The sequence below is a fragment of the Dermacentor andersoni genome, chromosome 4, assembly GCF_023375885.2.
Source record: "Dermacentor andersoni chromosome 4, qqDerAnde1_hic_scaffold, whole genome shotgun sequence".
NCBI classification, from domain to species: domain Eukaryota; kingdom Metazoa; phylum Arthropoda; class Arachnida; order Ixodida; family Ixodidae; genus Dermacentor; species Dermacentor andersoni.
Genome location: NC_092817.1, coordinates 163,366,408 through 163,384,150, shown reverse-complemented (window position 1 = coordinate 163,384,150; position 17,743 = coordinate 163,366,408). Strand labels below are relative to the sequence as shown.

Genomic DNA, 17,743 nt, shown 5'->3' with positions numbered 1-17,743 from the left:
GGAACCGGTTATATAAGTATTTACAGAACTGTCTAATTACTGCTCTTGTTGGCGAGATTTCATTTAAGGTGTTGCAAGGAAACTTACAAGATACATAATTTAAAACTCTCCCGCGAAACAAACATTGCGCGTTGATATAACTTGCGGCATCAGTCACGGATGCATTGCATTATCAAGATGTATAGGAAGCATACGTGAATATATTCGCAAATATCTATGAAGACTCCGCAACTATTTAATTAAGCGCAAGAGAAACAGGAAAATAAGGATTAAGAAGGGCGTCAGGGAAGGATACACAATTACTATAGAAATATGCTCATTGCATGATTAAAAAAATTATATTATGGGATTTAACATGCCAAAACCACTTTCTGATTATGAGGCACGCCGTAGTGGAGGACTCCAGAAATTTCGACCACCTGGGGTTCTTTAAGGGGCACTTACATCTAAGTACACGGGTGTTTTCGCAATTCACCCCAATCGAAATGCGGCCGCCGAAACCGGGATTCGATCCCGCGACCTCGTGCTCAGTAGCTCAATACCATAGCCACAGAGCAACCACGGCGGGTGATTGCATGCTTAGAAGTATTGAAGTTGGCAAGGATTAGGAGTAAAGATCAACTGGGAATATCTCCTCAAATCTACGCTTACCAGATGACATGGTCTTGTTCAGAAAAGTGGGGGCTGAATGAGAAGGACATTGAAGATTTTCGCCAAGAAAGTATAACGGTACGGATGACAATTATTATGATAATGTAAAGCTAATTTTCAATAGCTGGGCAAGAGAACAAGAGTTTGTCATTGGCAGTGAACCTCTCGAATATGTTCAAGGGTGCGTTTATCAGGTCAATTACTCATAGAAGGTCCTGATCATGCGACAGAACTTTTTTTGGTATAAACATGGCTTGGAGCGCATATGACATGCATTACAAAATAAAGACCGGCTGTTTACCACCATTGTTGAAAAAAAGATACAATTATTACATTCTACCGGTATTAACCTATAAGGCTTATTCATAGAGGCTAACAAAGAAGCTTCACAATAAGTGAAAGACCGCGCAACCATCCAAGGAACGAAAGGTGTTTGGCGTGACGTCAAGTGACAGGAAGATAGCGGTGTGGATGATAGAGTGAGCGGGTGTAGTGGAAATTCCCGTTGACATTCAGAGGAAATAAGTGCAGCTAGGCAGGGCATCTAAAGCGTAGAGCATTTGATCGGTTGTGTATTAGATTGGCATAAGTGCCAATGAGATGCGCAGGCGAGGTTGGTAAGAATTTAGGTGAGGTGATAAAATGAAAAATTTTCTAGGCATATTAACGAGCCAGCTAGCGCAAGACACGTGTAATTGGAGATCACTGCCAGAGGCCTTTTTTTGGGCAGTAAATATAAAAATAGACGATGGTGATTATTGGTGAAAAAAGAAATCCTGCGAAACAAGAAAGGCACCACGTCACTACGTGCCCGCATTCACAGGATAGCATCACCATCAAACAGTCTGAGTGAGGAAGTGAGCGATTTCTTAGTTGTAATACAGGGCTGATCAGAAACGATAACAACACTCATGTTTTCCCCTGAGCCACCCACGGCTCCTGCTTATTATTTCGCGCCAACAACTAAGAAAGATGTTGCCCATAATGGCGAGTATGGCGATGAACAGCTTGCTTTCCCAATGAGGCTGCTTGATGGCGCCGCTATCTTGTGCGCGTGGGGGTGTAGTCAGATGGTATTTTGCTATATTTCGCGAGAGTTTTACCTTCGCTAAAAGAACTAGAACGTGCGATTTGTAGCCTGATCGAAACACCATTTTGACATCCTTTACAATTATGAAAACGCTCAAATCGACATGTCTATTACGGCAACAATAAATACAATGTTTCTTAATCCTATTGTTCAACTATTGGCTGTCAGAAATGAAAAATTATAGTCGGTTTGTTAACTTTTGCACAATAAACGTTTTCGTTTTGTCTCATAAAATAATCCAGCTTCATTTAAGGCTTCGTGCATGTCAGTTTGGACACCTTGTGTACAGACTAGTAATTTTTGACAATTTTTACGCATGCTTACCATACAAGTCGGTTACGCCGTATTTAAAGGTCTGCTTGTACCCCTACTTAATCGAAGACCTTTACGAAATCTACGAAAGATAAAGATAATTGACAAATATTCTTTATTCACAGGACATTCCTTTTGTTCTGTGTTCGTTGTTCGCGCTTTGAAAAATATTTGTCAAATACGCACCAACTAGGCCCACACAATGTTCTTCTAAGCAATAAAGTTAAGCTGGTAATATACTCAATTAACTATCCTTCGAGTATGATTCATTCAGGAATATTTTTCCAAACGGCCTTCATAATATAGCTTCATTTATAGCATTAAAGTGTCGCCCAGAATCTCTCAAAAATTACCTCAATCGATTGCCACGTTGTAGCGATGGCAAAGAATGGTACTTCCAATAACGCCATTTAGGGATTTAGCGCATTACTGGGCGATCTTGTGTCCCTGAAGACGAAGAACACACAAGACTCAACAATAGCAGCTAGCCCAGTTATCGCTCGTCGAAAGGATCTACAGGTCAATCTCAATCAGCGGTGCTCACGTGCGTTCAAAAGTATACTCATCCATTCGATCTCTCGCACGGAATCTACCTGACAAAGAATCTTTTGCTCTTAAGTTAGCGATAACATTAGAGAAAGTTAGCATAAAGAAAGACGCATCTCGCATCGAGCGACGACTTTCTAACGTCTGTTAACTGATGAAAAACGGTCGTCGAAAAACAACAAGAATGTGCGCGTATCAACGCTACCCTCTTAATGCCAAATGTCTCGTTGGCACCAACAAAACGTTAAACAAAATGGGCACGCAATACAGGAAACTAACAAAGCAAGTAAATACTTAGATTTTCACAGTTGGTTGTTTATAGCGCACATGAAACGTCTTAAGCTGCTGAACACGAACGACTGCAGGCCATGCGCAGCACCATTGTGATGATGTAAAAATGTCTGGAATGACCTCATACTCCAGTCCACAAAAACTTGAGAGTATTTTACATTGCAATAAATGGCATCGCAAAAGTTTTTCGCATAGGCGCCCTCGGCGTATCGCCAACCAAACTCACACACAGGTGCTGGGATGGTATTCCGCGTAGCCTCAACGAAGGTTATGATGTCGACATTAGGTATTTGGCTGCTTCTTGATGCCCAGACAGGTGAGATCACTTCTTCGGCACGCTGGAGGTAGGCTGAGATATCGACACTGTCTTCATAACCGACGTGCGGCAGCATGACACCAAGCATTGCGCCTAGCTTTCATCAGTAAATCCACTTGAACGGTGTCGTTTCTCTTCTTTTTAGCACTGTCGCATTGTAAGCGAAGATTATGTGGAATAACAACATCGCAGGTATGGCGCGTGCCCAACGGTTTCTCCTCTTTGTCAACCTACCCACAGATAGCTGTCTGCGAGCTATAATGTATGAAGCAAATGAACGTATCGCTCCACTCAATCAGCTCGTGAGTGAAGCCGCGACATTCTTCTGCCTTTCGCTGCTGGCGTAAGGATTGTGCGCATGAACACTAGCGTACATGATGAACAACTATGAGAAATTGCTGTTCTGAGTGGAACAAATGGTTATCTCGTAGATTAAGTAGTTGCTGAGAGTAGCAAACGAGGGTAACTTAAACAGGTTTCGCGTCGTGAAGGCGAAGATACAGTGTATAGACTCGACAACTACGGCCAGGTGGCGTTGCTGTGCCTGTGTAAACAGCACCTGGTTCAGCGAGAGAAAAGTGAACATGTCCGCAATAGAGATTAGTAAGAGGTGACTGGAAGATTGGCGGAAGAAAAGTAGGGAAACTACAAAAAACGGAGACGTGCGCAAGCAAAGTTCGCACTAGAGGGTCAGAAAATGTGTGTGTGGGAGTTCATAGTGGCTTTCTCTTTTTTTTTTTTTAACTTGCGTAGGACATTAGACAGTATAATAGCAAGAACTTGGTGGCGCAACCCACCACCCCGTTCTGAAGGGGACGCTCATAACATCCATCCATCCATTCATCCAGAAGCGCTTTCTTTATTTGAAAACATCGCCTTGGTAGTCGCTGCGGAGTACCGACTGTAGTTTCTGTGCAGTACAGCTGCATGCTCTTTCTTTCTCTCATTGCTCGTGACGCCCGCGCTGTATTGAGAGCGGTACTATACGACAATTGCTTTGGAAACAGCAATGTGCAGACCCTGGTGCCGTTTTTCACAAACAGTTTGACGCAGCATACTTTTCTTGTGGCGTGAAGTTTAAGAAATACGAGCGTCTGCTTTGCCTATGATGTAAGATATCCAACTACATTCGGATCTAAGACGTGATTAAAGAATGTTCCTCCAACCAGCGACTAGGTATCTTGCAATTTCGAATTTGAGGCAAAGGTTACTTCAATCAACAGAAGCTAATCTGCTCAGAAATATGCTAAAGTGAAAACGAGTGCACTTTTTTATCATCATCATAAGCTTGATGTTTTGGTAAATGTCCTTCAATTTATTTCGTATGTGTACGTATATTCAAGTGAACACTTTTTTTTTTTTGCTAGCCTCCCTCAGAAACAAAGATATGGTGTTTTGTGAGACCAATTTCAAAAGCTATACACAACGTAAGCACATGATATATATCTTATTGCGGTTGAACAAGGCAACTGTTTCATTCGAATTTCTGCAGTGCAACTTTCACGTGAATACGCGTGTTAAAAAAGCCCAACGTTAGGTGGCTTGCACTGACTCCCAACCTTGCCTTCGCTGTATTCTTCGAAAGCTCTTAGGGGAATGACAGATTTCCCAAGAAGTTTAACAGGCTGTTAACGTATATTTATTTTTACATTGGTTACGTCTTACTTTTGCAGATGCTACAGAAAAGAACGTGTGACAACAGACATAACTAAGTGTTTAACGATAAGCATCGCATGACTGCCAACTGTATTTGCTGCCATTGATGTCGTACGACTACCGCCGCGTTACAAGCCGCCGATACAAATCTCGAATAATATACTTGATATTTGCCCATTTCAGTGCGGTCAATACACACTATCGAAATCACAGGGTTTTGAAGTGAGCGCATTGTCTCCGAAACCACGAAAATCCTTCTCATCAGCTGGACTTCCAGCATGCTTCATCAGGTAAAGGCCCAGCATTTAGTGAACGCGCCCCAATATACTCACAAATCTTTATTGCTGTGTACTTCAGGGTAGTTGGAGAAGTATGGGAGAGGCCTTTGCCCTGCAGTGGGCATAACCAGGCTGCTGCTGCTGCTGCTGCTGCTGCTGCTGATGATGATGATGATGATGATGATGACTTCAGGACGGCTAGATTACCCACACGACTCGAATGGAAGGAAGGCAAGCAAAAGGGAAAACGTGCAATTTCACTCGTCGTACAGAATGGTCTTTGTCTCATCTCGGAATTTCCCTGAGATGTGCAGAATTCAACAGGCCAATCACGCTGTTTCGTCTGATTACGTCTGGTATGGCTCTAAACAACGTCATAATGGTGTGTACCAGGCTTGCCGGATGACGAAGGCTTGCGTGCCACCATTTAAACCTAAGCACCAGTAGCACGCCCTGCAACGCAAACGGCCGCGCAGTGGCTCTTACGGGCGACCCTCGACCTTGGGATGCGCCCGCTAGGAGAGCAATCGGCGCTAATGTCATGGGTTGTAACCTAAGGCTGCCTCATATATTGTAAATCTGTATACTGACGAACACGCGTTGCCTTTCTTCAAAAATCGTGGTACCAGTGCAATTAGGAACATAATTTTTCTAGGTCTGTTAAGCATAGATGACTTCTGTTCAGCTTTGGCTCCCTAGTTTCAACATGCGGCCTATGCGAATGAATACGTCGAGCACTTATTGAACGTTCTTTCATCAAATGTTTGGACACTGAAATTTGTGGAGCAGGTAATTCTCAATCCTTTTCTGAAATCTACCTGGATTGGTTGAAATGCGCTGTTTTGCAGAAGCCGCTTCTTTAAAAACAGTTCAGACTACAACTAGTAATGCAGCTTGTACAATTAACCGGCTCCACCATCGTTCAGGTTACAAGTACTGACAAAAGAGCTTTCCTGAGCCTAATTCAGCTAGCTTTCTTTTCTATAGTAAAGTTACCTAACCTGTATAAAGAGCGCTACATGTTCGTTAGTACATTATCATGTATGCTTGTAATGCCAATGGAACTAATAGCCTACGATAGCTCATTCCCGTACACATATTTATATATGAATTGTTTCTTTTTTTTACAACTTTGAGCAATCCTTTGTAATTGATCGTTTGATATAGAGCAAATCCGTCTGCAGCAGCAGATTACCTAAAGTACATTACCTGAACAAACGGGCGCTACTTTAAGAAAAAGTCAGAATTTTCTTTCGACCAATTAAAAAATTGTTACCTTTTCAATGATTTAGAACGCATGTTCGAAAAGCCGAATTGAATCTGAGGAGCAGTGGAGCCATTCCCTGTTTTGTAGAGACTTTTGGAGTAGGGCTACTTTAGAGATATGCGATCTCCCGGAAGCTTTGCAAAAAAGGCGTTGGTATTGTTGAAATCTGGGTGTGTTTTACGGACTCTTATGTGAAACTATCAATTAAAAGACAAGTGCGGGACCCTCCTGTGGATGAACTGAGTTAATTCACACGGAATTTACAACAGAGGCATAAGTGACAATTTAAAGATCATTGTAGCGTGAACGTGAACGGGAAGTTAGAGTCAAACAACAAATTTATGTGCGAGACTCAGCCTGTCGTTTCGTATTTTAGCCTCTCAAGCGTTTCCGACCCAGCTCCTACGTCTCAGTCCATCCCTGGCAAAGCTCTTCCACGGAAGAGCAGAGCTAGACTTCGTTATCGCTCTTATATGGCATTACGTACCCTATGCGACATTAGAATTATTCATATGAAACAGAGGCACCTGGCAGGTTGGTTGCTAGATGATAATATTTATGATCACCGCATTCTTCGGTTACCCTACGAACACTTCGCACCTTCAGAGGCACACTCTGTTGTTTAGACACCTAGACACTGCTTACCAAGATTACATGCACGGTGTAAACAGGCAGGTTGGTCATGCTGGTTTGATCTGACAGCGCTGCTTTGTTTTCGATTCCTTCAATTGAGGTAGTGTGTCAGGCGTCTTGGACTGCCAAGTCATGTTCCCATATCACGAATATTTCTGCTATGTTAGTTGTGCTACGCTAATTGAAACAGCCCCATTTACGCAAGACTGCCGTGTTAGCGGACTCTACAGCTGCACTTCAAAACTCCCGGTCGTGATCATCCTAAGAAATTATATCGCAAGTGGCTGCCGTTAATCACGCATTGCTTAAGCAAAGTGTACAATATCGTCAACCGTTGGATCCCTTCCCGTGTCGGAGTTGTGAGAATAAAAGAGGGCATGGTATTGAAAAGAAGCGCTCTGAAGGTCAACAACAGTAAGAGCACCCATCAGCGACTAGAGTTAAAAGGATGCAGCGTTGCCACTTTCTGTCACCTTTAATCCTACCTCACGAGCCCGGTGTGGTGAATGGCCTTAATGATTTGAAGGTGGTCTATTTATTAGAATAAGGAAGTGATCGGCCTGCGCTCACGAATCGGTATTCAAAAATTTGCGACCTACCTATTCCTTTTGCACAGAATGTCAATAAATTACAGACAAGGAAGACTATTTGGGCCGACAGGGGCTCCAATGCTGGAAGGAAGCCGCTTATTAACAACCTCGAACCAACACATTTTTCTGAAGCATGCATGCAACGTATAATGTATCCCAAAAGACTGAGGATAGCTCGTAAGGAAGTCTTATGAACTTCTACTAGCATATCTACACGACACCAAACTTGTCCACAAGAGTAAATACTTCCTGACCTGAGACGAGATGCTCATGCAGGGCAAAAGCCTGACCAAACTGCCGGGATACACGCGCCTGTAGCAAGCACCTTAACCAACCAAACAAGAACTAATCCTAGTTAAAATTTTAATTAATTTTGTAAAACAGTTTGAAGACGGATATCTTGTAAGTGGTGCTAGTTTGTTTAGGCTAAACAAACCACTGCTCGCAGCGATGCTACAGACCAATGGAAATTTGGAACAGCTTTTGAAGCAGCAAAAATTGCATTTTCGAGCAGTACATTGGACATTCGCAGGAGATTTATGGAAGTGATGGCAAAATATAACATATGTGGCTTTTACAGTAGGAAAACCAAGTAAAAGCAATAACTGGTCACTGGTTAAGAAACTGTAGGCAAACATGAAAAATGAACTTCCCCCTCCACCCCACCTTCATCGCAGTCCATACTGTGGACTACAACAAAGCTGTAGGGTCGTAAGAAGTGTTTCAAAAGCAATCTAGTAGTTCGAAACGCACTGTGGCACTTCTGCGTGCTCCGTGAAGATGTCAGAAACGTTTTGAGAGCCCTCAACGTGATCTAGCCACTATAAATGTTGTCTTTAGGACGGATTAACTTGTGTAAATAAGATACGCCAGCGTTATAAAAAATTTACCTATTTTTTCTTGTGCTGATGCTGCACTGATATGCTGTGTATTTGAAATACCGCGATGGTCGACAGTGCCTGGGTAATTCGCTTTCGCTCTTCGTGCATTTCGATGTGCGTCGCTGCTGTCGTGAAGTGCAGATATATACGTGTGAACTTCGATTGTGTAACGCTGTCAGATTCATCTGTGCTGCGCGAATTCAGTTTGGAGGCTTATCTCTACACGCGAGCTTTCGCCGTTCCTTCCTGCAAGCGCAAAGGCTAACTTAGCAAGAGCGTTTGTCGTAGTGGCCAGCATGTCTTCCGCGGACCCAATCTTGGCTTCTAGCAGCCATTCTAGACAATGATCTCACGGCGTGTCATGAAAACGGTTTACTGATCTGGGTATATTGGAGGCTATCTTGTCGAGGAGATCTGCTGCTTGTCACTGCGTCAGCTGGCAGCGAATTTTTATCACGACCCTATGATGGAGCAAGGCCTAACCAGCGGCGCTTCGTCACTATCCAGACGCGAAAATTCCAGGAAGGTGTCGAGTCCACCAAAAGCCTAGAAGTGTCCGTCCAACATTCTTACCTCGTGAAGCTGCCACTTCAACAAAAAAGGAGGATATATGAAAAATTGGATAGTGGAAGAATCGCTCACGACTGCCATGCATGCGTGAATCTGCGTGTTATTTTCGCAAAATCAAGCGAGACACCACATAGCGTCCTAAATTTCACCACCGGTTTACACTAGTCATGAAAGAGCAGAGCGCTGGGTCTGGCTCAGTGCCAGCGATCACCCGCTCCGCACTCAAAAGCAAGACTGTCCCGTTGCATAAGCAACGCGTACGCACCGGGGTCGAATGTATTCAAATATACAACAGCCCAAGGAAGAAGCAGCAGTGCGATTCATGCTTAATTGGAGTAGCTTAACTCGGTGCACCTGAGAGCTACTGCAGCCGCTGGACCACGCCATGGCACTTTCGATTGTGCGGTAAAACTGCTCTCGATGATTTAGTTCCTGTTGGGAAAGCCCTAACAACTCTTGCGGCACCGAGTGGCCGCATATTTCTCATATTTTGTTGAAAGATAATAGGAAGTAGTAGGTTTATTCTGTCGGCGCAGTTGGGCGACAACCGCAGCGCTAGCATCACTGAGCTAGGCTTCAAATAATAATTCTGACATGTGCACACAAGTTGATAATGAGCAAGCGTGTTGGGAAATATTTTTAACAGTTGCTTGAACACTGCGAATTCTTACCCAGATAATTGACGCCTCGTCAAGAAATTCAACTAAGAAGGCTGAACAGCGCTGCGTCACAGGCGATTAAAAATTTCACCGACGATTACATACCCCATAACGCGAAATTCGAGCTCTGTTTTAAGCTTGTTTTCACGTCGCGATACATTGGCTGGCGCGAATAACCTGTCTCGTGTGGCACGTTGCTAAGAAAGCGATGTATGGTGCGACTGCCTCGTTAATCGGGAGATCGCGAGAGGCGGAACGTGGGTGGCGCGTGGGCGCGGTTCACAGCAGCTGCCGCAGACAGACACCTCCGCTCAGGCAGCGCTTTGTTTCCATAGAGACGACGAGCGCTACTCTGGCACCATCATGTAGCCATCATCGCCGCGAAGCCTGTGCTGCGCAGTACTACGATTTTTTTTTTCGCGCCATAACCAAACCGTCCTTCTCCGCTTTTGGCCTAATAGTTCCACTGCACCCTCCTCCTTCACCTTATTCTTTGCGCTCCACGTTCGCTTTCGTCCTCCGCTGCGTTCGTTTGCTTGGTTACGAAGGATAATGCCGACGCTTGTCGCAGGAAGGGGTGCCTAAGAGCTGCGCGCGAAAAACTGTGTTCATGCTGAAAAGAAAATTTATACATTGGCTCAGAAATTATGCAGGCCCCACACACTGTCGGAGTCGATGAAAGCGAAGCTTTCTGTGCTGTTTACTTTGATTGACGGTAATTAGCGGTGATATTGACGGCAAGCGTTTAATTTCTTCAAGGTTTTGTCAAACACAACAGTGGTGAGTTGATGTTAAACGTCACTGTGCGTGTGCCACTGCTCTTTGTCTGCGTAGTACACGAAATACAAAAGGAGAGCTGTTTGCTTGAGGCTTTGTTGTGAGCCAAATTTCATCCGCTCTGGCAGGGTTGAGCATTGTCATTTCTTCACATGACACAAAGCATCGTGGCAGAAGCATTAAACTTGAATTGGATTAGGGGGCTCCACGTGCCAAAAGCACAATCGGATCATGAGGCAAGCCGTAGTGGCGCGCTCTGGATTAATTTTGGCACCGTGGTATTCTTTAACATGTCTCTAAATCAAAGTGCATGAGCGTTTTTCTTTTATTCCGCTCCCATACAAATTCGGCTGCATCGGTCATTTCGCCACCTCGAGAAATGGCATAGCCGCAAAGCTATTGCGGCTGGCACAGAAGTCTTGATTTGATGTGCGACCACTTCCGTTCAGTCGCCTTGACCTTGCGGTGCGCTTTAATTAATGCGGCTCGGCTTCTGCACCCCCTCCGTATGTTGTCCGCTAGACATATTCCCCCGGTTTTATTTTCAGAAATAGCAGAAACGTGCCGTACTGTACCTTGAACTTAAGTTTATAAAGTGTTTCCTTGCCTTCACATGTCAGCTTTTCCCTGTCCCCCTCGCCCTTTGAATTTGTATGGGAACTGCGAGCGACTGCGCCGGCTCTACACATACCCTGCCCCTCTCCCTTCTCCTCTCTTTCATTCTATCTAGCTTCCCTCTGCACTAGCACGTTGGTAGAAAGGTAAGCGCTTGCCGGGAATCTCGGATCATTGCAGCTGTCAAGAGGCTAATGTCGCGACGACCCGGGATCTCCACAGGCCATTTTGCACATTCGACATGGTGTGGTCCAAACGAGTTGCTCGCGTACCTTTTCTTCTCTGTCACACTCCTGCCACGTATATGCACGCTCTGAACCACCCATCGACTCGGTGACCCACCCACGGTTCAAAGAGCAGCAGTCACAACAGCAGCAGCAGCGCATGGAAAGTCGAAGGAAGAGGCAAAGAAGGCTTCGGTTTAAAAAGCGGCCTCCCAATGATGGACGCAAGCACTTCGAGGTCAGCATCACAAAACGCCGAAAATTCGAACATCAACAGCACATTTTTTGAGGTAGAGTAGAGGGCTTAAGCGAAAAATCTGGTAGCGTTGTACGTGGCTTTCAGTACAAAGCGCGTTCCAAAATTTGGTTTCTAGAACAACCCTATTTTACATGATGATTGCCTTCTTTCTGCAAGAAGGAGCCGGGTGCAGTATATTTAGCGTTTTCCGTAACTTCTATAGCATATTTTGCAAGTTTGGTAGGAGTGAGCGGGATTTATTCTTGCTAATTTCATTTCACTTTTCATTTCCAGGCAAGGACCAATGCGAAATGTATGTGTGGGACCAAACTATCGATGCAACATTGACCGAATGCGAGAACAAATATAATGAAATATGTCAGGAGTCGCATGCGGTCTATTCAAGCGACTGCAAAACTAAGTCTGCCTAAAATAATTAACAACGTTGTTGTGTTATAGCGCCAGTGTCAATGTTATCCACGTGCAGCATTTCTTTTTCATTTCTACATTTGAGACATTACACGGTCAGTGTCCTAGAATAGTTTCGTAGCTATGTAAAACAGCAGATTAAATGTTTGTTCGGATGATATTCGGTTCATGAAGCAGCTGAAGTTATGTAGGAACTAATTTACCTAAGTTCCAATCAATAAAGTTGTATTTCACAAGTTGTCGCTGTAATGGCTGCATATAACATATTGCGATTGCTGGACTGAAACCAGTTCATTCGAAAAAGATGGTCGACTAAAAAATTTAAAACTACTACCTGGGTTGTCTGGATATTGGTTCCCAATATATGCCACAAAATAGATTGTTTCTCTTTATGGTTTTGTAGCAGTGTGCACGGCGAAGGTTCTCAGGGGGAAATAGGTCAGAACTTCGAAGATTGTCATCGTGAAACTGCGGTTGACCCAAAGTTGACTGTTAAATAGACTTGTTTTGAACAGTGACCAGTCCTATTCTGCTATTACAAAGTATTTCTTGTATAAATACTTACGGTGGTGCAAAGTTCGGTTAAATAAATAAGAAGCAATTAACACAGAGAACAATGATCATAGCAGTAAATGTTTGGCCTTCAATAAATATTTAATCCTATAGCAACTTAACGGTTATGGTTTATTACTTATGGTTTATGGTCATGGTTTATTTTTTTTATTTTATGATTGCCTAAAATTTGAGCTGACGATCATCGGATAGCAGTTTAAACAAATAGCTGCTCTTTTTGTGTTCTTTCTATACCATGAGAGTTCTCATTAGACCAGCTGTACAAGTTGTGCAACGTTGTGAAACTGCCACAACCACTTTTACAAACGCCCTTACACTACACATAAGAAATCTTTTTTTCCTCTCCCTTCGCCGTTTCAAATGCACACTTCAAGGCATACCTGTACAATTCGCTACCTTCAGCAAGGTCTTCAATTTTGCTGGGAGCAAACTGCTCCAAGTGCTCCCCCATCCTTGCCTTGAGCCATTTTGACTCTTCTCAGCGCTGTTCAAGCAATTCAGCCAATGGCGCTTATAATCGAATCGGGCGTGGGAAGACTCACGTGGTCACTCGGTAGATGAATGACGGCTACTGACTTCATCAATTTAAGAGTTGCAATTATTTGTTTGGCAATGAACGACACAAGAATAGAAATCAGACGCAACTGCTAGTTAATAAGAGATTTGTGAATAACGCAGCCTGTTTCTATAAGCAGAAACGTGACGATACATATGTAGCACAGTGGCGTCATTTAAAAAAATGGTCAGACTTTTCGATTTAACAAACTTTCCTTACCCGCGTGCCATTCGCAAGCTGAGCAGTGTCGCGTCCAGTTGGCAGTCTCCTCCTTTAGGCATTTCGGAGAACCAAGGAGCTGCAGTTCTTGTGCTACCGGTGTTCGCTCACGGGACTGCATCATACGCAAGAAGGTGCTTAAATAAATAAAAAGTAAAGTAATAGCTAGTTTGTTCTGGTACATTATGAAGTAGGCGTTCTTGTTACCTTCTACAGTTGTTTTAGAGATGTTCATCGAAGGCTTCCACCGCCGGTCGTCTTCAAGCTTCTATGATCTCTCTTCCAGTGAAAGGCAGCTTCCGCGCAGCTTTTCATTTTGTGTTAAGTTTCCGACCTTGCGACAGAAGACGGCGTGACTTCTTTTATCATCCGCTATAAACCATATTCTATAGAGTGATGTTTGGCACTCTTCATTGAAGTATTTCTGCTGATGGGCACGATAATAACATTGAGCAGCTCAATTTTGCATTGTATGCTTGTCAACGTCGCAAGAGTCGCGTGCGTACTCTTGTTTGACAAGTGTACATAATGCGGAACTCTTCTCGTTTGTTACTGCTGATGAGTTTGTGTACATGAAGCTGCCAGGTCAGCTATGAAAAATTACTCGGCGGTGTTGGGAAACCTGCGGTTGATTTTTCAAGTCTCTCACGGTACACACCGAGAGAGCACGACATTCGGTAGCAGATTGTTTCGTTTCACTCAAACTCTCTAGTCACTTTCTGTAATGTTGAATGGGTGGACGATGGCCCCAAAGCAAGGCTGGCAGTGGCTGTGCTTAATTTCCCTTCACCAGAAGTGTTTCCGTGACACGCATCCCGATGGATTGCTTCCAGCGGCAAATTCTGAAAGGAAAATTCCATATTTCTTAAACTAGATTCGTAGAACGGCACGCAGCAACTGTATGTATGCCACGAACATAACTAAGCCGTCTACACCATAGCGGGTCATAGGAGTTGCACATTCGAGGAACCTTAGGGAGAAGCTCTTTCCGCTACAGCCAATCTACAAATTTGTGTTCATTTGTTGTTCTCATTGCCCTATTTTGGAAAGTCATAGACCTGTACAGCTGTAAACTATGTCGCGTTGCTGTGACTGTCGCCCTGTAATAGATGAAAGCGAATTGTTTCTGACTTGTTCACAATATGAATTTTCGTATCATAGCGGTACCTGCTCCGGCGTTGCTGATAGTGCCATTAAGGGCAAACGAGATCAATTCAAAAAGACTTGGAAGTGCGAGTCTTGCAAACCTACAGTAAGTAAAAGCTCCTCCTTTGCTAAAGCGTGTAAGAATGAAAGTGAGATAATGAAAAAAACTTGCTGAAATGGACCAAAAGCTAAACTTGCTTGTTAGTCTGCCAAACAAGGTAGACGGGATCGAACAGTCCATCCAAACACTTTCCAATAACTTTGATGAAATTCAGCGAAAGCTTGAGAGCCACGAAAAGGTATTAAACGCTGTCAAACCGAAAGTAGAAAAAAAAGAGAAGTACGCTTCTCCTAGGGAGCTCGATCAGATTCAGGCTAACATAGACGCACTTGAATGGCACAGCACACGTCTTAACATTGAGATACATGGTGTACCTGAGGCTGACAATGAAAACCTACTCGAAAAGGTAAATGATCTTGCAAAGAAGCTTGAACTTCAACCTCTATCTGAGGAAGATGTTGTGGCAGTTGACAGGCTCCCGGCAAAGCAAGGAAAAATGCGAGGAATTATTATCTGTCTTGCACGGCAGGAACTGAAGGATGCGTGGATTGCCAAAAGGCGAGCCTTAAGGGACAACCAGGGCAACATCTTCATTAACGAAAACCTAACCTCGCGCTCGAGGAAGCTCCTTGCTACAGCCAAAGAATGGGCAAAGCAGGCGGGATACAAGTTCGTGTGGCACTCAAATGGAAAAGTTCTCAGACGTCGGGCAAACGGTGAATCGGCAGTTGTCGTTAAGGGTGAAAATGATCTTCGTGCTCTATTGCAATGAATGCCAATTTCTTGATGCTATTATTTGACTCTTTGCCGAAATGAATCATTTGGGATGTATTGGCAAGGAGGATTGGTTCACGATCTTGACCACTCAAAAGAAGGGACTGTCTATCATACATATGAACATTCAATCAGTCTCCAACAAGCAACCTGAATCAGAAACTGTTTTTTCTGATATAAATAGTCAGTGTGATGTAGTCATGTTAAGCGAAACATGGTATTGCCCTGATGATGACTTTCGCCTGCCTTGCAAAAAAGTATTTTATAAAAACCGAGCCTCCCGTCGCGGTGGAGAAGTATCTGTTTTGATAGATGATTCTCTAACATGTGAACTGTTAGTCGAGTATTCTTGTATGACAGAAAACTGTGAAATGTCGTGTGTACAAACACCGGGTGTACTCTTTGCAGTATGTTACCGCCCGCCGGATGGTTTATCGGAACCTTTTTTTTTTTCATTTTTGTAGAGCGCATGCTAGAATTAGCGTCAGAAAACAAATATAAAGTGGTCTTAGGAGGAGACTTCAACATTGATATGAGTTCCGATGGTGCTAGGAAAACGATATTTCAAAGCATTTTTGTGGCATGCGGATGTATAAATGCGGTTGAAACCTTCACGAGATTTACAGAAACTACGAAAACCACTCTTGATCTCTTTTTAACGAACTATAATCCATTCTTAGTAACTAGTGTAGTCTTAAACTGTCCTCTCAGTGACCACATGCCAATAGTCATGTTTGTCCACACAAGAGCAAACGATACCGAAAAAGATAACACTGAAAAAACATTTCAGACAATAAACGAGCACACATTAACTGCCTTTCAAGATGCCTTGAGACAAGTATCTTGGAAGGAGGTTTTTCAACAAAACGAGGCAGAGCCAGCATACAACATCTTCTTAAAGAAATTCTCAGCTGTTTATGCGCAACATTTCATACATAAGAAAAGAAACCACAAAGCTTATCGGAAACCTTGGATCACCAAAGAGCTTCTAAAAAAATAAAGAAATAAAGCTTTATGCGAGGTTTATAAAATCTCGGAACGGCGAGGATCTAAAGAGCTTCAAAATTTTTAGAAATAAATTAAATAAAGAGCTAAGAAATGCAAGAAATCGCTACTATTTACGCACTTTTTCTTCATGCGAGGGACAAACAGAGAAGATGTGGAACAAGTTAAATGAACTAATGGGACGTAAACAGAACACTGAACCTATAAAGAAAGTTTCTGTAAGCGGATGCATTTTAACCTGAGATCATTTAGTTAACGCAGTTAATGATTAGTTTACAGACAATGATTCCCATTTATCACTGAGCCCATCATGTACATTTCAATTCCCTGCAACTATGGACACTATTTTTTTCCAAGCGACAACCCCTACCGAGGTTTGTTGAATTTTTCTCAAACTGAAAAATTCATGTAGCTGCGATGCTGATGGCCTCCAAATAAGAGCTGTCAAACACGTCATTTGTGACATTGCACCTGTGTTAGCTTATAGTTATGACTTATGCATAACATCAGGTACTTTTCCTGAAAAAATGAAAAAACAAAAGTAATTGTATTATATAAGAAAGGTGACAAGCTTGATTTAAAAAATTACCGTCCCATATCTATTCTCCTGGAGTTTTCTAAAGATCTTCAAAAAATAATTCTTAACCAATTAACATCATTCAGCGATAAGCATAAACTAATAACAGACGCTCAATACGGTTTTCAACAACGTAAATCAACAGAACTAGCACTAGTAGCACAGAAAGACTATATACTGCAGAACCTCGAAAATAAGTCACTTGTAATTGGTCTATTCATAGATTTCACAAAGCGTTTGACTGCATAAATCATGACCTCCTAATACTTAAGCTTGAATGATATGGCATCAGGGCCCTTCCTCTTCAGTTACTGACACCCTACCTTAGAAACCGACAGCAATATGTGGCTATAAACACTAGCATATCATCTACACGAAAAATACAAACAGGTGTCCCTCAGGGATGTATCCTTAGCCCATTTTTGTTTAACATCTACATAAACGACATAGTTCTTATCTATCGAGAAGCAAAATTCATAAACTACGCAGATGATACGAGTGTTTTTTTTTTTATCAAACAACTCTTATGCAGGCATCATTGGTGCAACGAACAACCTATTAGGCAATCTCTCAAAATGGAGCCAGGACAACTTTTTAAAAGTAAACTCGAATAAAACACAAGCAGTCATCTTTAAAACAAGAGGTACATGTACTCCATTGACCCACAACATATTTTACAACTCTGAGAAAATAGAGGTTGTTAACATGGTAAAAGTACTTGGCGTATATTTTACCGACACAGTGCAATGGGACGCTTACGTGGATTTTGTACTCTAGAAAATGAGCCGCGTAAGAGGTATAGTACATCG

At 43.0% G+C, this 17,743-nt stretch overlaps 1 protein-coding gene across 2 annotated transcripts in view; it reads left to right on the top strand.

Annotated features, from left to right (window-relative positions):
• The window catches only part of LOC129386574 (uncharacterized), a 33,339-nt gene extending 21,078 nt beyond the window's left edge, over positions 1–12,261 (top strand). For both annotated transcript variants that reach the window (XM_055074648.2, XM_055074647.2), the window contains exon 5: positions 11,889–12,261. In XM_055074648.2, coding sequence (XP_054930623.1) covers positions 11,889–12,025 — 137 coding nt within the window. In that variant the 3' untranslated portion in view covers positions 12,026–12,261. The remainder of the gene's footprint in view (positions 1–11,888) is intronic.
• Positions 12,262–17,743: the final 5,482 nt, after the last annotated feature.